Source organism: Pangasianodon hypophthalmus, chromosome 1 (genome assembly GCF_027358585.1).
Source record: "Pangasianodon hypophthalmus isolate fPanHyp1 chromosome 1, fPanHyp1.pri, whole genome shotgun sequence".
Classification (NCBI taxonomy): domain Eukaryota; kingdom Metazoa; phylum Chordata; class Actinopteri; order Siluriformes; family Pangasiidae; genus Pangasianodon; species Pangasianodon hypophthalmus.
Window position 1 is genome coordinate 11719481 of NC_069710.1, and position 24676 is coordinate 11744156.

Here is a 24676-nt window from a genome sequence, read left to right on the forward strand (position 1 = left end):
TTGCTGTCACGTGTCACTTATTTACATGTATATACTGGATCATTTTCTGTCTGAACATGCAATTAAATATTTAGTTAAATCCTTATAAAAATGGCAACTCTTGTTTCATGCATTCATGAAGAACTTCATGTAGCATGATTTTATGCATTGTCCTGCTGCTGCATGATTGGCTGTATGGATAATTGGGTAACAATTTATTTTAAGGAACGCATATAAAAGGTTAATGAGGGTATTTTTATGTGTTTACTAACGCACAAATTGGACACATGTAATTTGTTTATTCAAGCTGTATTATTCTTTATTCACATGTTCCATTTTTAGTGACTTATTCAGGTTTTCTTAGCTCATAAGTATTTATTGCACATTATCACATCTAATAATGTGATAATTACTCATTTTCAGCTAACACATCTAGCTTTGCAGCAGTACAGATCTTTAGGAATAAAGACTAGTACATAGTGAATGAACTTTTCACACATGTCTGATTTGTGCTTTATTAAGTAAATAACAAAACCTTTATTAATACCTTATAGTATGTGTTCCTTAAAATAAAGTGCTACCGATAATTGCATAAATGTATGTTTACAGCAGGTTTACAGGGTAATTAAGGGCTTAATGAGTGTATTTTTGATCATATGTAATTTAATGAGAGTAGCCGGTTTATTTTTTGTGGTATATATTGACATCCCAGTTGGAGTCGTGAATAAATGATGCTATATAAATCACCCAGAGAGGAAATTCAAACTACCAGCTCTGTTATTACAGATCATACAAATAATTACATGTTTGTACGTACTGATTCAGGGGCAGATATAGGGTGATAGAGGCCCTTGGGCTTGAACTATTATTTGGGGCCCTATACTTCCACCATGACATGAAAAAAGAAAAAAAACTGCTCCAGATGGGGAAAAAAATAAAGCTGCTATAACACATAACAGTATCTAATGTAATAACAAACAGCAAGTAGTATGTATAAATTTGTAAAATTTATTTTGGAGTGATATAGTTGACATTCAGAACAGATATTTTAAGTTACGAAAAATTCAGAGAGTCCAACTTTAGAGGTGCAATATAATCTAGTGCATAATATTGCCCAATGTATACTGGAGCAACATTGTCAACCTTGCAGAAAACACCATACTGATATGGAATTAGCAGATAATGTATGATATATTAACAGCTTCTCTTGGCCACTCTCATACATCAGTTGCATGCTGGGATCATATTATGTATTTTATCAATTAAGTGGAAAAGTAAATGTTAACCATGCCAAAAAGATAAAAACAATTACCACAGAATTGAACAGAAAAAAGAATAACACTTCCATATGAGTGGTTAGTAACCAACAATATAAAAAAATACATACAGTATCGTGCTTGAAGACAACATTGTGTTAGTTTGTCATATTGTGCACAAATCACTAATGTCAGTCAACTCATTTTTCATAACATCTTGTGTTGATCATATGTGTCCATGATTTTTTGTTTTGTCTGAACACTAAACACAGAAAAATGTCAGCAGTCTTTTTTCTGTCTTCTTTTAATTAAGCCTTACTTGATTAAAATCAGGACAATTTAAAAGAAAGACAACAGGTAAACAAAGTAGCCATTTTTAATCATGTTTTACTAAATACAATTTTAGAACATGTTAAGTTTATTTATTCACTTGACCTTTTTTATCACAAAATGAAAACAGTCAAGAAAATAATGTATCTACCAGGGTTAATGTGCTTTGCTTTATAACAATAAAAACGAAAAAGGAATCATGCTTTGTCATAATTCATACTTACTGAATTCATCTGATTGGTCAGAAGGTGTTGATTAATTATCTTTAACAGCAACTCTCACAATAGCGCTGGCTGTAATTTAAATAGTATATTTACATCAATGCACTTGTTCTAATATGTTATTGTTTCTATAGTAACAACTTATACAGATACTTGTTTGGAGGAAGATCTATATAATCAAAGGCTAATAATATTATTTTCCAAAGATAAATGTGTGTAATTCCTGAAAAGGTGAAGTTTTCTGTAATCAGATGTTTGTTTAACATTTTATTTATAAAGAAAATACATATTCTTAGTAAACTGTTCTTAAAAGGGGCTTGATACTTGCTGCAGGCAATATGTGCACTATTAGTTTAAAATGATCTAATTATATAAAGCATGTAGAAACTGTACAATACAGCAAATAATCACGAGCCTACTCTGGAAAAAAGGCCCATTTTTGTATTATGGATTTGTGGACTTTTTAGAAATTGAAACAGGCTTTGGCCATAACAAGTAATAACGGTTACTCTTTTGATTTTGTCTTTGTGCTGGAAATTACTGACGAGCGTGTGTGCATAGTGGTCATCCTCTCTGAGAACTCACTTTCATTTGTTGTGCAGTGACCAAAACAAACAGGAAACCACTCTTTCAGGATCATTAGAAATAACTTCCTGAATTTCTGCCCCACAAAGGCGTAGATTATGGGGTTGAGGCAGCAGTGAATGAACGCTATGGTTTCCACCCACTGCATAGCCATGTGCAGGTCCTGATTCCACTGACAGGTGTTCATGTAGCCCAGTTGAAGTTGCAGGAACTTCAGGAAGATGACAATGTTGTAGGGTGTCCAGAAGAGGAAGAAAACAGTGACCAAGACCAGCAGGAGCCTGACAGCATTGTGTTTTTTCCGAGACTTCATGGTCGTTAAAATGGGGATGATGCGTGAGTAGCAGAACACCATCACTGAGAGAGGAATAATGAAGCCGAGGATGTTCAGCTCAATGTAAGAGAATAATGTCCACACTGTCCCTTGGGGATATTGCACAAAATCTGATTCATTCTTTACTTGGGAGAAAATGATGGTTGGCAGGGAAGCTCCCAAGCTAAGTGCCCACATAAGCAAAGCCAGGGCTATTTGAGCTCTGACAGACCGGTGCTTGGACAAGAGGGAGGTATAGGTGTGGACAATGACAGTGTAGCGGTCTATGGTCATGAGGACCATGAAGAACATACTTCCATAGAATCCCAACATGTAGAGCGCTGTCACTGCATGGCACATGAAGCTCCCGAAGATCCACTCAGTGATGGCAGCGTAGTGGGCCCAGAAAGGCAATGAGATAAGGAAGAGGATGTCAGAAAGTGCCAGGTTGAAGAGACACAGATCTGGCATGTTGGATGTTTTGTGGTACTTGATCAGGACACACAACACCAGGCCATTGCCAATGAATCCTACAATGAAGACAATGCTGTAGAGTGTAGGGAGGAAGACTCGCATGAAGTCCATTACATAGTTGGTGTTGCAGTCCTGGTACCTGGTGCCATTATCTGTACTTAGGTCATAGTAGTCAGAGAAGTTCTCAGCTGTTTAAGAAAAAAAGCATTGCCTTTATTGTTATGCATCACTAAATACTGTAAATAATATTTAACATACAGCAGTAATGAGCATAGTCCTCAGCTGTTTATGGAAAAACAAAAGAAAACGTTCTCATTATCACTTATTGCATGAAATTTACTATACAACAATATACAGTTATACGCTATACTCAAAAAAGAAAAAAAAAACTATAACATAAAAGCCGTAGGGAGGAAGACTCGGCTGAAGGCCATTACACTGAGTTTGTTGCAGAACTGTGGAATTTGGTCATAGCACGTGGAGAATCAGAGTACTTAGAGTACTCCTCAGCTGTTTATGAAAAAAACATTGGTCTCATTATCAATTGTTGCATGAAATTTAAATTACAACAATGTATACTCAAAAAACCCAATGGGTAAAAAATGGGTAATGCATGTTTTGTTGGTGTTGTTGGGCAACGTGTAAATGCAGCCGTCTAATTGATCATAATCAGAGTTGTCCTTGACTGTTTCTGGAAAAATAAACAAATTACAATGAAAAAAAAAATGCATAGTCAAAAAAAGTAAATTGCAAATGATAATGCATGTTTTTCTCTGTTGCATCACATTTCTAACAATTTTTAATAATGAATCAAAATAGCCTCTTGGTTCAAGTATATTGACAGAACTTGTGAGTTTGAAGAGCAATTACTTTAAAATTCTACAGTAGAATTAATTGATCTTTACTGGGACTATGGTGTAGCTCACTGTGAACTGATTTCAGTGGGTTTGATCATCTACCAATTTGAAATGTCCCTTTTATAATGAATCAAAATAGCCTCCTGGTTCAATTATATTGACAGATATAGTGACTTTGACTTTGCAATTACTTTAAAATTCTACTTTCTACTTTATATTTCTAAATTAATTCATTTCTGATGTGAGCATAGAGTAGATCACTGTGAACTGATATGAGTGGGTTTGAGATTTGAAATGTCCCCTTTATTTCAGCAGTAAGTTCAAGAGAATTATTAACATTTTGGTGTCAGAGACTTCGTCTGTGAAATGAACCATCTACACTTTTAAAAATTTTATTCATGGTTAGATTTATAACAACAACAGCAATAATAATAATAATAATAATAATAATAATAATAAATTTGCTGATCACCTGACTTTCTGCCTGTTCTAGTTTATGGTTTTTGCTTCATGTTTTAGAATTGTTTGCCAGTGTCTTTGTAATAAAACGCTAACCTGCACTTTCAGCAGGTTTTTAGCAATAGCAGAAAGCAGCTATTCAGTTGCACTGTGTCAGCATAAAATGATCTAGACATTTTAGACACACTTTACTAATTGTAGTGAAGCTCATTAATGGCTACAAGGCAGTTGATAGGGTTTACAATAATGCAAAATGGAAAAGGTGCACTTACCGTTTGACATGTTGGAGCAATTCGTGACAATGTCTCCTCAATCCAAGAGTGATTGTGTATATACTGGTATATGACAAGATGCTGAGCTATGATTTTTCTGAGATGGGGCTTTGTCCTGCTGTCAGAACAGTGAAGTCCATAAAGGTTAATGTACTTCAGCTACTGGAATTTTAGCACATCCATGTGTAATTCCAAAAATATATCTTTTTATATGTAAAATATATATTTTTATAATATATTTGTAAACTTCCACAAAGGAGAAATGTAGCAAGAATATCTTGGTCACACATCTTAATATTTATTAAATAGTTGTATTGATATGTATTACATTCAAATGGTAAGATATATTAATGACAGATACCTGAAGTCAGTGTGTTAGTGTCATAATCCCCACTGCTTTCTTTTGATGAAAAACTCATACAGGATATAAAGAAAACCAAATAAATAAATCAATTGAATCACACCATTGTGGCCACACCAAACTAAGCATTTATGTGATTTAAAATATTACAATTTATGTCAATCTTAATGACCTGCTGATACTTTTCATTCAATAACAGACATTTGTAAACATCTCCAGCAGTCACTGAAAGATGGATGCTTTAGAATATGTTTTGAAAAATGTAATTGCTGTGGTTGCCTACATACCGTCTTCACTGGAAGCCTGCAGGAAAGAGTAAGTAAACCAGAGTGTGTGATTGAGCAGCCTATAAATGGGCTGTTACAGTGAAAATCTCATTGTGTATTCACATAAATTTGTGATGCAATGATGTGATCATATCAGCATGGATTACGCAAACATCACGGTTCATAGGAAAAGCAGCTCATACTCTTCCATATCAATACATGCCTATCTACGTGAAATAGTCTTATATCAGACAAGGCACAAATACTTATTACAGACACCATCCTGACAACTAACCTTGTATGGGTAGTGACATGTTAGATCATTTTTTGATCAACAATATAAACAGGGTTTGCACAAGGTCCTTAAAGTGCTTAAATTATTTGTTTTTAATCATTTGAAATGTAAGTAATGGAATACTTGTACAACCCATGTCTTTCGTGTCAAAGTGCTTAAAAGTGCTTAAAATTACTTAAAATACTTTCTTTTTCCCATTATTTCATTTCTGATAAAAGTGAAAGTAACAGTTAGATTTACAATAAATATTCAATTAATAGCAGGGTTAGCACTGCTTAGCTAGTTAATGCTAATATTAGTTACCTATCTATATGCCAACATGAGCTTATCTGTATTCTAAAGGAGACTGTTATCATTTGCACTACATTGCACTAATTCTGGAAGTGGCTAGTTAATGTAGATATTAAATTACACATTAAATATTTACATTGCTGTGTAGGTTAGCCTTTCACCTTTAATTCACTGTATTAGGATTCCAGTGGGTCAAAAGTTTACATACACCATGTTGACTGTCTCTTTAAACAGTCTAGGAGATTTCAGAAAGTAATTTAATGACTTTTAGAAGATCCTGATTGGCCAATGGCATAATTAGCTAATGGGTGTGTACCAGTGGGACTATCCTGACAGTGCCTTTTTGCTCTTGATACCATGGGAAAAACCAAGCAAATCAGCCAAGACCTCCACAAGTCTGGTTCCTCCTTAGGAGCAATTTCTCTACAACTGAAAGTACCACAAGCATCTGTACAAAAAATGTATGCAAATATACAATTCTTGGGACTACACAGAGACTGCGACTTTCAGGAAGGAGGCACTAATTAACTCCCAGTGATGAACAAACTTTGGTCCAAAAGGTTCCGCTGAACCAAGACAACAACAACAACATAGGAACTGGTGAAGGAGTTGGAGGCATCATGAACCAAATATGTACATCCACCATTAAGAATCCTAAATCACCATGGCCTGAAGGGCTGTTGCACAAGGAGGAAGACCTACTCCAAGACCGGCATAAAAAAAGAAAAACAGACTGAAGCTTGCAGGTAATTAACAGGATGATGACGTAGCCTTTTGGAGGACAAAAATTGAAATGTTTGGCCATCATGATCAGCATTATGTAAGGAGGAAAAAGGGTGAGTCTTTTAATCTGACAAACACCATCCAAACTTTGAAGCATGGGGGTCGCTGCATCGTGTTGTGGGGTGTTAAAGGGACTGGTGCACTTCAAATAGATGCCATCATGAGGAAAGCAGATTACACCTCCAAAGTTGTAAGAAAAAGGCTTAAAGACAATGAAGTGAAAGTATTGTCCCAAAATCCTGAATGAGTTACACCAGTTCTGTCAGGAGGAATGTGCAAAAAGTATGGAGAGAAACTTGTGGAAGGCTACCCAAGTGATTCAAGTTAAACTAATAAAAAGGCAGTGCCACCAAATACTAACAAATTCTGACGCACTGAAAATCTCATATAATAAATAAAAGCTGAAATAAAATCTGTCTCTTACCTATTATTTTGAAATGACCTCTTATGGAAATAAAGTAGATACCCTAATTGACTTAGCACAGGAAATGTGTGCTAACATGAAATGTGTGGAGTTGTGAAAAATTAGTTTGAATGTCTTTAGCTTAAGTGTATATATTATACATTTTATATATATATATTATATATAATTTGGGCTTAGCTCTACTTCTTCCCAAACTTCACTTTGCAGCTGTGCCATTCTGTCATGTTTGTACCTGTGCCAATATGCATGAAACTTGTTTCTATAAAGGAGGTGGCACACCGGACACGCTGTGCCACGTAACAACACGTTCTAAAGAAATATTGATTTCAAAGAAGGTACCTAAAAATGCATACGTCTTGAATTGAACGTTGACTCTCAATGCCAATATGAACTTCAGCTTGGGCAAAGTTGGTGCTGTGTAGAAATTGTATGAAGTCAGATACAGTCTATTTCTCTCACTGTTAAGTCAGGCGTGATGTGCACACTGGTGGCCAATTTAGTGACACTACAAACAAAGACAGACAAAGTTCTGGGAGTGTCTGAAATTTTTCATTAAATTCTCAGACTGTAATTGCTGCTTTGATGTCCATGTTCATCTAAAAACCACCTACAGGAGGATGCAGGGGTGGACTTAGAGTGGTGAGGGCCCCTAGGCCCTTACATACACCATGACATGATTCTGCTGCAACCAGATAAAATCAAGGCTGCTATAACACACAAAACTGTAGCTTTTTCAAATCATAGGTCTATCATTAGAGGATCTTCACTGTATAATCTGAAATGGGGAATGCCTAATCACAGTCTGTTAGAGAATTCGGAGTGAATTATATTGGGATGATTTCATACAGTTTGAAAAGGAATAATTTTTTATTTCATTCTTATTCCAGCTTTTTCAAATAAGTCTTAACACCAGCTGGTCTCTATTTGACACTGAGACTTGTTGTTTTGACATTTTGGTTGGCTCTTCTAATTCATTTCATTTGAATATTCAATTCAATTCAATTCAATTTTATTTGTATAGTGCTTTTAACAATGGACATTGTCACAAAGCAGCTTTACAGAAATAAATGGATTCACAAAAATATATTGTAAATATTTGAATTTATCACTGTGAATTTATCCCTAATGAGCAAGCCAGTGGCGACGGTGGCAAGGAAAAACTACCCGAGATGATATGAGGAAGATACCTTGAGAGGAACCAGGCTCAAAAGGAAACCCATCCTCATCTGGGTGCAACGGATAGTGTGATTATAAATAAATCCCTTCTATTATTGTGTACTATATGGACAAATAGTGCAATTGTGCAACCAATAAATTCATCACAGTTTTTGCAAGAATATGTTCCTTCTTGACTGGACTACAGATAATCTAATGCCATTTATCAAATTAGTTTGTGTGAGCAAAGTGACTATGTAGTTTACTCCAAAATAAACAGTGACTTTGATTAATTAATTTTTTTGTTTTTTGACAAGGTTTGAATCTGGACTAGTGATTCTAAAAGCCTTCAGGTATTAACCAAGTAGCATTGCCTAATATCAACTGTAAGACACTAATAACCTCTAATAATGCCTCCAATAACATACACATATACAGAGTCCTGTTAGAATCTGGGAGTGGATGATGACAAAGTCCTTAAATAAATTCTAAAAGTCCTCAGGTATGGATGTGTTAGGGAAAAATCCAACACTCAAATCCATTTAGTTTTTTGACAGAAGAAGCCAATACAAGTCTGCTATGTGCTATCTATTATGCTGTCAATAATTCATACTTCAAGTGCACTGGCTGTTATATCTAGTTGGTAATTCAGATTTGTAATTTCCACCTAGCCGAATTGGACGTGTTGGGGCAGGTACCCTGTAGAGAAGAATGAAAATAATATTACCTGCCAACATGTTCCTCTGAAGTCAGACCTGTCTAGCAAGAACTTTTGGTCTTTTAACGATTGACACTGAATACTGACTCTATATGGTCTGTAAAATAACATTGTGTGCCCCTACTGTTTTGGACCCACTGCTTTTACTCTATATGAACAAACTGGTGGGACTTAGACTGATGGAAATTAAAGGTGAAGTTTTTTTTTTCCAGTGAAAGAAATATGCTGTAAAATAAAAACTGCTCTTTGATACTGTCAAAAGCAGGTGCAGGAAATAAACTTGTTTTGATGTGAAAAGTTGACGTTGAAAGTGGATTACATGTCTGTTTAGCTCAGCCATCTTTCAACATAGTGGGGCAACAGGGTTGCTTGTAAAGCTATAAAGATCTACTTCAACTACATATCCCAGTCCAAACATGGTCATACTGCTGCATTTCAAGTAGCTTAAACTATTTTATTAACCAAGTAGCATTGCCTAATATCAGCTGTAAGACACTAATAACCTCTAATACTGTCTCCAATAACATACACATATACAGAGTCCTGTTAGAATCTGGGAGTGGGTGATGACAAAGTCCTTAAATAAATTATTTTTTAGTTTCCCAATTGTAGGTGTACTGACCTTAATCATAAAAAAACAGCACTTTTGACTGGCATTCTCTACAACTGTACTCAGGTAAGTTCTCTAGCTACTTCTTTTTGGTGGTTGGAATCAGACAAATGACTTGAGACTCAGCTGACTCAAAATAAATCAGTTTCTGTCCCATTAATATGGCATTTGACAATGATGAGGTTCTACTGGTAGACAGAATACTATCTTTGTGTCCTTGTGGCTCTGGCTGTGTGTATTGCTGCTGATATAACAGTAGTAACAGAATGAGAAGAAATGACCATCCTGTGTACTTGTTAAGGGTAGTAGCTGATTTTGGAGCAACACTGGCAACCTTGCACAAAATATCGTAATAAATATGATATAATAGCAAGTACTTGGCCACTGTCATACATCAGTTGCATGCTGTGATCATTCTTCATATTTTATCATTAAAATGAAAACAAAGTATATTTTTACTTGCCAAAAAGATCACAATAGCCAAAACAATAATAGGATTGAAAGGCAAAAAAGGAAGAGCACTTCAAATATTTAAAGACTGTTTAGTAGCCAACAGTATATCCTGGTTAAAGAGAACAAGTGCACAAGTCATCAGTATCAATCAACTTGAAGCACAACAGCCTAGTGTTTTTCTTTTTTTCATATTATAACGCCTTGTGCCTTGTGTATATTGATCAAGGCAAGAGTTTACAACAGCAAGCAAGTGTTCAAATTACATGTTTTCAGTCTGAAACAGGAATCAAGCTTTTTCATAATTTATACCAGAGTGCTTTTGTATTCTTGAGTCTGATTAGTCAGATGGTGTTGATCTCACAATAGCTGTAATCTTACATTTATATTAATGCCCTTGTTCTAATATGTCATTATTTCTACAGTAACAAATGACAGGGACATGTTTGGTGGGTGATCTACATAATTTAATGCTAATAATACACAAGTTTTTAAAAAAGCGTTGTTATTTGACAAAGATAAATGTGTGATAAAAGGACAAACCATTACTTATATACATATAAACAAAGTATGATGTGTTCTTCATTAATAAATTAAAAATTGTAATCATTGGCAAACTGCTGTGGTAAAAGAGGAATGAAACACTTCCGTATGTGTTGTTATAGGAGGAAAAAATTGCTTTGGAGTGGTAACAGTAACTCGGATTCATCACTCCACAATGTTGGGGATCCATTTCTTTGAATCTTTTACACTGTGCAAATAGTATGACAAGAGAAAGACAGAAAGCATTAATGAGATTTAATAGTAGTTAACATGATGTGATTTTAATCATTATTTTTAAAATGGACTTAGTGCAGATAACGTTCACAATTAATTTAAAATTGAAAATTAAGCTTTTTTTGTTTGTTTGTTTGTTTTGGGGGGGGGGGGGGGGGGGGGTTGATAACATGCGATTACATGCAGCTACACTTTTGATTTTGTCTTTGTGCTGGAAATTACTGACGAGCGTGAGTGCACAGTGGTCATCCTCTCTGAGAACTCACTTTCAGCTGTTGTGAACTGCCCAAAGCAAAGTGGAAACCACTCTTTCAGGATCTTTAGAAATAAATTCCTGAATTTCTGCCCCACAAAGGTGTAGATTATGGGGTTGAGGCAGCAGTGAATGAGTGCTAGGGTTTCCACCCACTGCATAGCCATGTTCATGTGCTCTTGACAGGTGTTCAGGTACTTCAGTTGATGCAGGAACCTCAGGAAGATGACGATGTTGTAGGGTGTCCAGAAGAGGAAGAAAACAATGACCAAGACCACCATGAGCCTGACAGCTTTGTTTTTCTTCGGAGACTTCATGGTCATTAAGATGGGGATGATGCGTGAGTAGCAGAACACCATCACTGAGAGAGGAATAATTAAGCCAAGGATGTTCAGCTCAATGTAAGAGAATGACATCCAAGCTGTCTCTTTTGGATATTCCAACTTGCATTTTGATACATTCGATTCATTGTTCACTTGGGAGAGAATGATGTTTGGCAGAGAAGCTCCCAAGCTAAGTGCCCACATAAACAAAGCCAGGGCTATTTGAGCTCTGACAGATTGGTGCTTGGACAAGAGGGAGGTATAGGTGTGGACATGAAGAAGATACTTCCATAGAATCCCAACATGTAGAGCGCTGTCACTGCATGACACATGAAGCCCCTAAAGGTCCACTTAGTGTTGGCAGCATAGTGGGCCCAGAAAGGCAATGAGATAAGGAAGAGGAGGTCTGAAAGGGCCAGGTTGAAGAGGCACAGATCTGACATGTTGGATGTTTTGTGGTACTTGACCAGGACACACAACACCAGGCCATTGCCAATGAATCCTACAATGAAGAATCTAATTGGTCATAATCAGAGAAGTCCTCATCTGGTTCTGAAAACAGTAACCAAATTAACACCCAAAACAGGCTTGCAGAGAGGATTCTCCCGTCCTCTTTGAGCGCCTGGACCAGTGTCCCTTGACTGATGCGAGCAACATGGTTTCGTTCGGCGCGATCGAGGACGAACTGCTAGATGACAGCATGTTTCTAGCAGCGTCAGACGCGGAGGATATTTCGGGCTCTTCCTTCGACCCCGCCCCTCTGCTGTCTATGGATCCCACCGTCACCAAGACGGGGATGGAAGCCGAGCTCTTCCGCGTCCGCTTTACAGCGGTGGAAGAGCTGGGATTAGAGTGGTTCACGCCAGAGAAGCCCATTTGGAGCCGTCTGGACGAATGGTTCCTGCCGGGGTGCCGTCAGGCCCCACGTCAGTGAGCTGTGCCTTTTTTTCCAGTGGTCTCTACTCGACTCGCCTTCGAACGTCCATTTCATCCGCATTCTCCACGGTTGACGGCGTGGACGAAAAGGGGTATGAGAGACTACCTCTGCCTGCCCACTGCCATCGGATGGAGAGCGAAGGTACTCCTCCGCTGGGCAGGCGGCCTCTGCTCTGCACTCCATGGTCGTGCTCCAGGTCTTTCAGGCCAAACTCCTCCAAATTATGGACGAGTCGGGGCCCGATCCTGCAGCTTTTAAGGAGCTGCGCAGTGCGATGGACCTGGCCCTTCGAGCGACGAAGGCAATGGCTCAGGCCATCGGGAGGTCAATAGCCAATTTAGTGGTGTTGGAGCGCCACTTATGGCTGAACCTCACAGAGATCAAAGAGGCGGACAAGGTTCCTTTCCTAGGCTCTCTGGTTTCTCCCACGGGGCTGTTCGGACCCGCCGTCGAAGGGTTTGCAGAGCGCTTTACTGCTGCACAGAAGTCGTCCCAGGCATTGCAACACTTCTTGCCAAAGCGCTCAAGCTCTGCGAGCGTCACCAGTCGCCCCAAACCTGCTCCAACGCAGCAGCCGGCTAGACCTGTGCCTGCGCCTGCTCAGCCTACTCAAAAGCCTGAGCCTCCGCAGCACTCTCGCTCGGCCAGACGCCACTCATTTTTGACCAAGTTGACGCTGGATCCTGCACCTCGGGCGTCATCCTGATCTGCCAGACAGGAAGAGGAGGGGGCAAAGTCTCGCCATCGCCGGACCACCCCCCAAACGATCTCTGTTATGCCTCGAAGCACCCCATTCTGTTCCGGGTGCCAGTGGCAGTGTGTTTGTAAATGCTGTTGTGGACACTGGGCCCGTTCTGAAAGCGCCCACACAAGCAGCTGCTGTTATAGCGAGAAAAATAAAACACAAACATTTTCAGACAGAGAGCAAATTTCCTCTTCCACTTATAATGAATGTCAGGTCTCCTGACGGTGATCTGCCACTCGAACCAATCCAACCCCTCACCACACGGGCAGAGGCCTGGCAGGCCATCCCTGGAGTGTCAGATTGGGTTTGGGGATTATAAAACGAGGTTACTCACTCCAGTTCGCTCGAAGACCCCCGCAATTCAGCGGTGTGGTTCCCACCTTAGTGCAGAGCAAGGATGCTCACGTCCTACACTCCGAGGTGATGGCCCTAATGGCAAAGGGTGCCATAGAAATGGTCCCGCCAGCGCAGAGCGAGTCAGGATTCTACAGCCGTTACTTCCTTGTCCCCAAAAAGGGTGGCGGCCTTCGGCCCATCCTTGATCTCAGACACCTGAACCGCACGCTTATGAAGCGGCCGTTCAGGATTACTGCTTTGAATCAGATCCTCTCGCAAATATGCCCATGGAACTGGTTCTTTTCTCTGGATCTGAAGGACGCATACTTTCACATCCAGGTAGCCCCCCAGCACAGACGATTCTTGAGATTCACCTTTGAGGGAGTGGCTTATCAATGCACGGTCCTGCCCTTCCCTGGCTCCTTGCACTTTTACGAAGTCAGAGGGGGAGCTAGTGTCCCACAGATCCCTTCTCCTCAGCCACTTGGAGTGCCTAGGATTCAGGGTCAATTTCACCAAGAGCTCACTGTCCCCCAGCCAACGAACTACATTCCTGGGAGCAGTTTTCGACTCAGTCTGCATGAGGGCAGCAGTCGCGCCAGAACATGCGCTAGCCATACAGCAGCTTGCAGCCTCCTTCAGAATTTGAGCCCTTCGCCCCCTCAAGACGTTTCAAATGATGCTAGGCCTCATGGCCTCCGCATCACCAGTACTACGGTTGGGTCTGCTTTGCATGAAACCCTTCAGTACTGGCTGAAACGACAAGTTCCGCCCAGCACGTGGCGTCACGATTGCCTTCGTATCAGGGTGACCCAGACCCAGACCCAATCCTGGTCAGTCGCAGAAGGTCGGCTACACATCAACTGCCTCGAGATGGTGGCAGTATGTCGAGCCCTTCAGACCTTCTTGCCGGACCTGAAGGGGCACCACGTGCTAGTCCGCTCGGACAACATGACAGTGGTCGCCTATATAAATGGCCAAGGCGGGCTCTCCTCAAAACGCCTTTTCGAGATGGTAAAACGCCTCTTGGAGTGGGCACATCTCAATCTGCGGTCGTTAAGGGCAGCACATGTCCCTGGCGTGCTGAACCAAGGAGCAGACATGCTATCTCAGAGCAACGTCCCCTCAGAGGAGTGGATGCTCCCGCAGATGGTTCAGAAAATCTGGGAGGTCTTTGGCAAGGCAGAGGTCAACCTCTTTGCCTCAAAAGACAACTCTCACTGCCTGATGTATTTTTCGAAGAGCGAGGATGCGTTGACCCACGATTGGCCCAACCTCCTCTTGTATGCTTTCCCCCCGATCGCTCTGATCCCTCAGGTAATCAGACGAATCAGGGACCACAAACACAGAGTCCTCCTAGTGGTCCAGCTCTGGAGAAACCAACTTTGGTTCTTGGAGCTATCTCAGCTGCTTACGGCAGCCCCGTGGCCCATTCCCCTGAGGCGGGACCTCCGCTCTCAGGCGAACAGGACAATTTGGCACCCCCAACCCAAGTTGTGGGCGTTGCACCTTTGGGCTCTCAACGGGAATCAGTAGATCTCCCTGAAAGTGTCCTAAATACTATATCACAGGCTAGAGCCCCGTCCATGAGATGCCTCTATGCTCTTAAATGGTCAGTCTTCTCTGCCTGGTGCGCAACCCATGGCGAAGATTCTATTTCCTGTGACATATCAGTGATATTGTCCTTTCTACAAGAGCTGTTGGACAAGGGTCGCTCCCCTTCCACGCTCAAGGTCTATGTGGCAGCTATAGCAGCTTCCCATGCTCCTATAGCAGGACAGTCTGTGGGACGAAACAACCTAGTTGTTCATTTCCTGAGGGGTTCCAGGAGGCTTAATCTGCCCCGGCCCCCTACCGTCCCTGCGTGGGACCTACCCACGGTCCTGAGGGCCCTTAAGGGGTCCTCTTTCGAGCCACTACAGTCTGTGAACCTAAAAACCCTATCGGTAAAGACCGCCCTGCTACTGGCGTTAGCATCGGTCAAACGAGTAGATGACTTACAGGCGCTCTCGGTGAGCCCTGCCTGCCTCGAGTTTGGGCCTAACGGCTCCAAGGTCAAAATTAGAGCCCATTCCACTCGGCGCGTAGCCTCATCTTGGGCATGGTCTAGCGGGGTGTCCATGGCAGACATTTGTGCGGCGGCCGGCTGGGCCTCGCCATCCACGTTTGCCAGGTTCTATAGCCTGGACATTCCGGCCTTGCAGGCTCGGATCCTATCTGCCTGAGAGGCACGTGCCTGTTTATGACAAGGCGAATTCCTTGTGCGTTCTTGGCCCTTTCTAAAAAGTACTGAGACGACACAGGATTATTTTGGAACGACTATTTTAGGCTGGGCTGTCCTCTGTGAGTTCAGCCCTCCTGCCTCCTGCAGGTTCCTCCCTTCTTAAACTGGTCCCTCTGAGGCTTATTGCTCAAGGCCAGTTCATGCCTGTCGTTCCACTTTCATGGCACGGCGTGATTGCATTGGTTCCCCTTAGCGTCTAGTGACGCAGTACGAGTGTAGTCTCGAAACGGAACGTACTTGGTTACTAACGTAACCTCGGTTCCCTGAGATACGGGAACGAGTACTGCGTTGCGGGCCATGTTGCACAACTCAGAGTCATCGCTTCAGTCGAATTGACATGAGATCTTATGGTGCTAGGCCCGCTTATATAGCCAGATGGCTCCGCCCATCCTGGCAGGCGCGTGCAGTTCCGCTGCCGAACCATTGGTTCGCTTCATTGCACTGCACGAACCAATGGCCATGCAGTTTCACTGCGTGATTGTAAAGGCTTCAGTCATCTGAGAAAAAGGAGTTTTCCCCTTAGCGTCTAGCGACGCAGTACTCGTTCCCGTATCTCAGGGAACCGAGGTTACATTAGTAACTGAGTATGTTTTTCTCTGTGGTGTCACTAAAAGAAGAAAAACTTTTGGAAGGTTGGCTTCTTAATCAGCTGTTGAACATACTAGTAAAGAGTTTTACACTTTTATTATTGTGCTGGAGCATCATCTATAGGAAGTGGTAGATATTCTGGTAACACTGTCCCGTAAGGTCCTGAAATAAACATATATTAACACTTAACTAATGCCCTTATAATTAATGCTGCAAATCATGATATTACTTAACACAGGGAGTTGCCAAAATGTTAACATTTATCTAATTCCACTTCCTGTTCATCATTATGAAAGCATTATTTAATGCTAATACATTACTAATTATTATATATTATTAATATATTTGTGGACCTTATATTAAAGTAATACAGACAGAGTAATACAGACAGTAATAAATTCAGCTCAGAGAAGCAGAACGCAGCTATTCATTTGCACTTTGTCAGTTTTGCTAAAATGATCTAGAAGTTTTAGACACACTTTACTAATTGTAGTAATGACCATTAATGGCTACCAAGAAGTTGCTAGAGTTTACAATAATGCAAAATGGAAAAGGTGCACTTACCGTTGGACATGTTAGAGTAATTCATGGCAATGTCTCCTCAGTCCAAAAGTGATTGTGAAAGAAGGCTGTGTATATTGGTATATGACAAGAGGCTGAGCTATGATGTTATTGTGGCGAGATGAGTGTGGAGAGGAGGAGGAGGAGGAGGAGCCAGACATGAATAGGAAAGAAAGGAAGCCAAGGGAAAAGGAAAAAAAGAAGGGAAAGAGGAAATAAATAAATAAATAAAACAGAAGCCAGAGTAAAACATGCTGGTTACACCAAAATATGGCGAAAGGCGAGGGAGAGGAGGAGAAAGAACAAAGGAAAGAAATTACAAAGCAAATGAAGAATATGAAAAAATGAATAGAAAACCTGTGAATGTGAACTACACTATATGGCCAAAAGTATGTGGAAACCTGACCTTAACACCGATATAAGGGGCTTCCCCAAACTGTTGAAATAAACAAAGTTGAATATACACAATTGTCTAGAATGTCTTTGTATGCTGCAGATTTCCCTTCACTGGAACGAAGAGGCCCAAACATGTTTCATCGTAAGAATGCCCCTGTGTACAAAGCAAGCTCCATGAAGACATGGTTTGCCAATGTTGGTGTAGAACCCGAGTAGCCTGCACAGAACCCTGACCTCAAGACCACTAAACACCTTCAGGATGATTTGAATCGATGATGTGCTCAACCTCACTAATGCTCTTGTGGCTGAATGAACAAAAATCCCCACAGCCATGCTCCAAAATGTAGTGAAAAGCCTTCCCAGAAGGTTCGAAGTTATTATAACAGCAAAGTGGGGACCAACTCCGTGTTAATGTCAGTGGTTTTGGAATGGACAGATAACATGCGATGGTCAAGTGTCCACATACTTTTGGCTATATAGTGTAGATGTTTCACTAAGGGTAACACCACAACCAATCTCGCAATTCATGTTATACCAACTACTCCACTTGGAATTTCACCCAGAGAATTATTGAACAGGGCACACTAGCCCTAGGTTACACAGGTCCATTCTGCAGGAAGAACCAGAGGTAGGGTTTGGTAATAATAAAATAGGAGTTTTATTATACAAATTGTGTTAAAAATAAACAATACATTCACCCACCAGTCACATAAAACATATGCCTTACTCTTTAAAATATCAAGACAGTGGATAAAGATGACAGGGTGAGTAAGTTGTTATCACATAGTTACTGCATACAAAAACATAAATAAACCAGACAAAACAAACCAGACAAGCAGACCAGTCAACTATTAGTCATTCGGAGCTGAGGATTACCGACAGAAAGAAAGACAAAGCAAGACCTCTCACTCTCTACACCCCCAGCCATAGACTTGAGCACCATATACACGCACACTCTACCAAGGTAATGAACACAGCACTTAGTGAAGAAATCACCACCAACCGAGAGGAGGTAGAAATATTTCTGCCGTCGTCCTCAGCTCCTAAAACAAAACAAACAAAAAAAAAAAACAAGAAAATTAAGAAATCATAATCTCCATTAACACAAAATCAACAACACATAAGGCATAAAAGAATAGCAGGGGAGACAGAGTAAGTTCCCAAGACAATGCCAGGTTGCACTCAACTACTCACAGGGCTAACTGCCCGGCTAACAGGCCACCATAAACGTCGGTCCAACCCCATACACACACAGCACACACACACAACCAAAAACAGTAACCAGCACACAATATGTACAATACACCGAAGAAACAGAATGCGGCCTCCGGATAGAACCCGGAAACCGTGAACTTTTCCTGCAAAACTAGAAAGCAAGCACGTCTGCCCCAACAAGAAGCAGATAAGCTCCCTGCCCCAGCAAGAAGCACAGAAGCTGCGACAAGAAGCAGCAAAGCAGTTGCAACAAGAAGCAGCAAAGCAGTTGTAACCCTAGTGCATGTGCCGGTAAGAGCCACGTAGCTTGCACTTGTCATATCAACACATCTGACAGCCTGCAGAAGATAGAGATACTAATGAGAGAGAGACACACTAATGCCCAAAATCAAGTGTGACTTACTGATTAGAAGGCCTCACCCCAATGATATGCCCCTTTCAGTCGGTACAGTCCACAGCTTGTGCCCCAAATCACCAGCTTACTGGGATACATGGGAGAACACAGTAAAACACTTTATATCGCCATCCATAAAGCTCACTACGCCATCACGAAGATAATAGATGGGTGACCTCCATATATTATCTGTCCTCATTATACTATTTTGTGGCCTTTATATATTAACTGCTGGTCTCAGTATATCAATTGTTATTGTAATTATGGCCTATATATATGAGTTTATGAGCAAAACATTGCTAAAATTACAACAGCAGCTCCATATATTATTATTTGTAAACTGAGATGAAGCATAGTGTATAGGCAGGGGATTTACATACACAGTTAAACATACTGGAAACTGTGGCCTAAGTACTCGATGAAGACAACGTTGTAGGGTTTTTCAATCAGTGTGTCTGCAGGTTTTCATTCCAGCCAAGTAGGAGCCAAACCTTATGGTTGTTTGAAATTCAACTGATTTAAAAAGTGGAATCAGTATGACTCCTGCTTGTTTGGACTGAAAACCTGCAGCCACACTGTTTCTGGATATGATTAAAAATCCCTGCTGTAATCAGCCCTAATGTTTCTGTTGTTCAAGGCCAGGTATATGCTGTAGTCCAGTGCTACAAGGTTGATATACTCAAGACAAAAGACAAATGTTTTAATGCTCATTTGCTTTATTTTCTTTGTGGCTGTGCTAAAATGAGAATAAAGTCTACAGAAAGTTTTTGGGTTTCATAGTTATTTGATAAACTGATTGGTGAACAGGTCCACTCTTTTTATCTATTCTCATTTATTTTCCATTCAAGTTTTTAGCGTTGTGCTGCAGTGCCATCCGTCGGTGCATGTCTATGCTGTCAGAACAATTTCCTTCTGAAGGATGATGCCTCAAAATGCAAGAAAATTTAGGGTCTCCATACTCACATTGTGCAAATAGTGTGAAAAATATATGATAAGAAAACATGTATTAAGTCTTAAAGAGATTTAATAATACTTAATATAATGTGATTACATATTCTATGCATAAAATGTGCACTAAACAAAAAAGAGACAAATATTCAACAACCTTTTCTAGAAAAAGAGGAAACTAACCAAAGTAAGAAATTGTGAACTTTTTACATGTGCTTTTTAGAGCTCCGTCTCCCTGAGAACTCACTGTCGACTCTTGTGTACCGACCAAAGCAAAGAGGAAACCACTCTTTCAGGATCTTTAGAAATACATTCCTGAATTTCTGCCCCACAAAGGCGTAGACTGTGGGGTTGATGCAGCAGTGACTGAACGCTATGGTTTCCACCCACTGCATAGCCATGTTCAGGTCCTGATCCCACTGACAGCTGGACATGTAGCCTAACTGATGCAGGAACGTAAGGAAGATGACAATGCTGTAGGGTGTCCAGAAGAGGAAGAAAACAGTGACCAAGACCACCATGAGCTTGACAGCTTTGTGTTTCTTCGGAGACTTCATGGTCATTAAATTTGGGATAATGCGAGAGTAGCAGAACACCATCACTGAGAGAGGAATGATTACATTTAGCTCAATGTAAGAGAATGATTTCCACATTGTTCCTTGTGGATATTCCACACTACATGTACATGCATCTGATTCATTCTTCACTTGTGAGAAAATGATGGTTGGCAGAGAAGCACCCAAGCTGAGTGTCCACATAAACAAAGCCAGGGCTATATTAGCTCTGATAGACTGGCGCTTAAAGAAGAGGGAGTTTTGGGCATGGACAATGACAGCATAGCGGTCTACGGTCATGAGGCTCATGAAGAAGATACTTCCATAGAATCTCAACATGTAGAGCGCTGTCACTACATGGCACATGAAGCCCCCGAAGATCCACTCAGTGATGGCAGTGTAGTGAAAAGACACAGATCTGACATTTTGGAGGTTTTGTGGTACTTGAACAGGACACACAACACCAGGCCATTGCCAATGAATCCCACGATGAAGACAATGCTGTAAAGCGTAGGGAGGAAGATTCGGCTGAAGGCCATTACACTGAGTTTGTTGCAGAACTTTGGAATTTGGTCATAGGTGAGAAGTAGTACTCAGAGTAGTCCTCAGCTGTTTATAAAAAAAACAATGGTCTCATTATCACTTGTTGCATGAAATTTAAATGACAACAATATATACTCAAAAAAAAAGAAAAAAAGAAAATGCATGTAAGTGTAATGCATGTTTTGTTGTGTGGCTGCACTACAAAAAGTAGTTGAACCTATTGGTAGTTTGGCTTCTTTATCATCTAATGAATATACTGATGAAGTTGGTGGATTTACAATTTTACTCTTGTCCTGGAGTGCCATCTAATGGGACACATAGGTATTGTGGTAACAATTTAAGGTCCACAGCTAAATACTATATATTAATACTTAACTAATGCCTTCAAAATGAATTATTACATGCATTATGCATTAACAGTCCCAATTCATATAGGAACAGCCATTAATAATGGTAAAAGCTAAGTATGAATTTTTTGTTACCTCATTCTCTTAATTAACGTCATGACTTGCATATAATAAATAAATAAATAAATAAATAACCAAATAAATAACCAAAATTATAAGCTATAAAGTTCAGGCAAATTAAGACCCTTTTATATTTTTTTTTTCCAGCATATTCCATTCTAAACCAAACCAGAACACATCATATATTTTAAATACAAATAAATTATACATATTGTTATGTTTTTTACCTGTGGTATGAAACATAATTTGATAATACAGTGTTCTAAAATCATGTTTTAACTCCAAGTTGCGTCTTAAGAACTACTCTTATTAACATATGCCACAGTCCTTCTCGTGCTTTAATGGATCAACCTCCAGCGAGATCGTCACTACAACCGTTTCTATAACATCACACCAATAAAGTGGGTTGATTTTGATCATCTTGTCTAAAAGCAACTTTTTAGTGGTGCTGCCTTGCAAATTGCAAATTGTCCCAATTTACTTAAATAAACTAAAGTTTGGGGTTTAAATACATTAGGTACAAAAAGACTTAATAACTGTAAATACTTTTTTATTCATGCTGGCAGTCTTGATATTATTTAACAAGATGAGTTAAGAAAATGTTAATATTTAAATATTACCATTATTTATGGATGTTCACATATGACGCATGTTAATGCATATGTTTTGTTGTTTTGTGATGTGATAAGGATTAGTGCATGTATTAAATCGTCATTATGAAAGTATTATGAAACTGATGCTATAAAAGCATCAGTTAAGTATTACTATATTCCTTATTTATGGAATTTTAGCAAATTTTAGAGACTCAGTCAGAAATTCACATCAAAGAAGCAGAAACTCACTTTTTGGTTACATAGTGTCAGTTTTAGTGAAATGCTTATGAACTAATTATAATTATAGTTCATTATAATTGATTATAGTAATGACAAGTAATGGCTACCAAGCAACTGCAAAATGGAAAACATGCACCTACTTGTTGTCATGTTCAGGAAAATCTTGCCCATGTTTCATCAGACCAAGAGTGATTGTGAACGTAGGCTGTGTATACTGTTATATAAAAAGAGGCTGAACTATGATTTTCTGAGGCGGAGCTTTTTCCTGCTAACACAACAAAGGACCTAGGTTAATGTACTGCAGCTCATTTTAACACATCCATGCACTGCAAAAAAAAAAAGATGTCATATTTGGTTTATTGTATCGTAAAAGGAAATACTACATGAATTTGACTATATTCAAGACACACCGATCACCCGTTTCATTAACACCACTGACAGGTGAAGTGAATAACATTGATTATCTCGTTACAATGGCACCTGTCAAGGGGTGGGATATATTAGGCAGCAAGTGAATAGTCAGTTCTTGAAGTTGATGTGTTGGAAGCAGGAAAAAATGGGCAAGCGTGAGGATCTGAGTCATTTTGGGTCAGATCATCTCCAAAACAACAGGTCTTGTGGGATATTCCCAGTATGCAATGGTTAGTAACTACCAAAAGAGGTCCAAGGAAAGACAACCTTCCGTCGATAGGGTCATGTGCACCAAAGGGGAACAAAGGCTAGCCCGTTTGGTCCGATCCCACAGAAGAGCTATTGTAGCACAAATTGCTGAAAAATGTTAATGCTGGCTATGATAGAAAGGTGTCAGAACATACAAGACAGCTTGCTGCTTATGGGGCTGCATAGCCGCAGACTGGTCAGAGTGCCCATGCTGACCCCTGTCCACTGCCGAAAGTACCTACATTGGGCACATGAGCATCAGAACTGGATCATGGAGCAGTGGAGGAAGGTGGCCTGGTCTGATGAATCACATTTTTGTTTACATCATGTGGATGGCCGAGTGCGTGTGCATCAATCACCTGGGAAAGAGATGGCACCAGGATGCACCATGGGAAGAACGCAAGCCGGCGGAAGCAGTGTGAAGCTCTGGGCAATGTTCTGATGGGAAGCCTTGGGTCCTGGCATTCATGTGGATGTTACTTTGACATGTACCACCTACCTAAATATAGTTGCAGACCAAGTACACCCCTTCACGGTAATGGTATTCCCCAGTGCTGTTGAAATAGAGAGTTGCGAGACTGCCATAGACTTCTGTTGTAATTGGAGAATGCGGAAGTGACACTAATCGTTGGGCAACTGATAGTTCCAAACACTGAATAGTTCCAGCACTGAACCCCATTCATTTCAGTGTTTCCCAAACACACTCACAGGTAACCTGAAAAAATCATTTATCAATTATAGGCTTCATAGAAATACTAAAATTGAATTTTGAGTAGTGGAGTGCAAATACCCCACCAAACAATAACCCAAACAAGCTCTCTTCTACATTTTGGCAAATATGTAAATAGTGTACATGAGACATACAAATAATTTGAGCTACAGAGGCATTTACACATCTTTACTGTTTGTGTGTATATCAAGGGACAGTCCTAATGCAGTGGAAGAAATAGAAAAATGGATACAGAGACTGCACGGCCTTGTGGTTGGACCAGGTCTAGGGAGAGAAGACTTGTTACTGAAAACAACCAAGGCATGTGGAATATATTCACTCTCCTGTGCATTCAAAAGTCTCTTAGGCCAGTTGCTTGTGCATAAGCACAAAACTGAAGTCATACTTTTAACAGTTGTTAGATTGAATACAGTGATGAATTTAAGCTGCACAACACAACTTTTCATGTTTATGGCTTCCTGTGTCCAATAACTCTTTTTTTGTCAACATTGAACATTCAGGGGGAAAATAAATAAATAAAATAATAAATAATAATAAATAATAAAAACAATATATAATATGAGATATAATTTTTTATAGGGGCTGTCCTTTTATTTATCAATTTCACTCATTAATTTCAGCCTAATCACTTTCCAGGAATTGCATAAAAGTGTCCCATATTTGAATAAATTTATTTAGTTTCCCTCTGACCATATAGGTTAATTTCTCCAAAGCAAGGCCGACTGATCTATAAAGGTTAGATGTTATGAATACTACTTCAGTTTCCAGAGAAGGGGTGCCAATTAACCCCTCCCTGTCTTACATTAATTCTAGGGTGAGGTTTTCCCTATATCCTCATGAAAAATTGACAGTAAATCCACATTTTAAAGCTGATATTTAACAAAGTTTCCTCCCAGGGGACCATGCCCCCAGACCCCTGATGAGTTTGCACCCTGATAATGAATTGTTTCTGTGTTGTTACTTTTGTTATTAGGGAGATTGCTTGTCAACAGGCATATCCACTTGGTGTTGCCTAGCAGTGGTCACGAGTAGA

General features: G+C 40.0%; 1 protein-coding gene and 2 pseudogenes across 4 annotated transcripts; all 3 read right to left on the reverse strand.

The window, feature by feature from the left end:
* Positions 1 to 964: 964 nt before the first annotated feature.
* Positions 965 to 16976, reverse strand: LOC113533899 (C-C chemokine receptor type 5). 4 transcript variants are annotated; one of them, XM_053237199.1, is made up of 5 exons: positions 16907 to 16976; positions 5395 to 5410; positions 5108 to 5146; positions 4747 to 4861; positions 965 to 3346 (listed from the first exon to the last, which is right to left on the reverse strand). In XM_053237199.1, the coding sequence occupies exons 4-5, from the start codon at positions 4754 to 4756 to the stop codon at positions 2292 to 2294; spliced, it is 1065 nt and encodes a 354-aa protein (XP_053093174.1). In that variant the 5' UTR covers positions 4757 to 4861; positions 5108 to 5146; positions 5395 to 5410; positions 16907 to 16976; the 3' UTR covers positions 965 to 2291. The 4 variants fall into 4 exon arrangements, with proteins under 4 accessions (XP_053093174.1, XP_026782145.3, XP_026782147.3 ...); XM_026926344.3 differs by having other exon boundaries at positions 4747 to 4864; positions 16907 to 16971; XM_026926346.3 differs by lacking the exon at positions 5108 to 5146 and having other exon boundaries at positions 4747 to 4864; positions 16907 to 16968.
* On the reverse strand, positions 11024 to 11976 carry LOC113533901 (C-C chemokine receptor type 4-like; annotated as a pseudogene).
* Positions 16977 to 17810: 834 nt separating the features above from the next.
* LOC113533840 (C-C chemokine receptor type 4-like) lies at positions 17811 to 22432 on the reverse strand (annotated as a pseudogene).
* Between the last annotated feature and the right edge of the window lie 2244 nt (positions 22433 to 24676).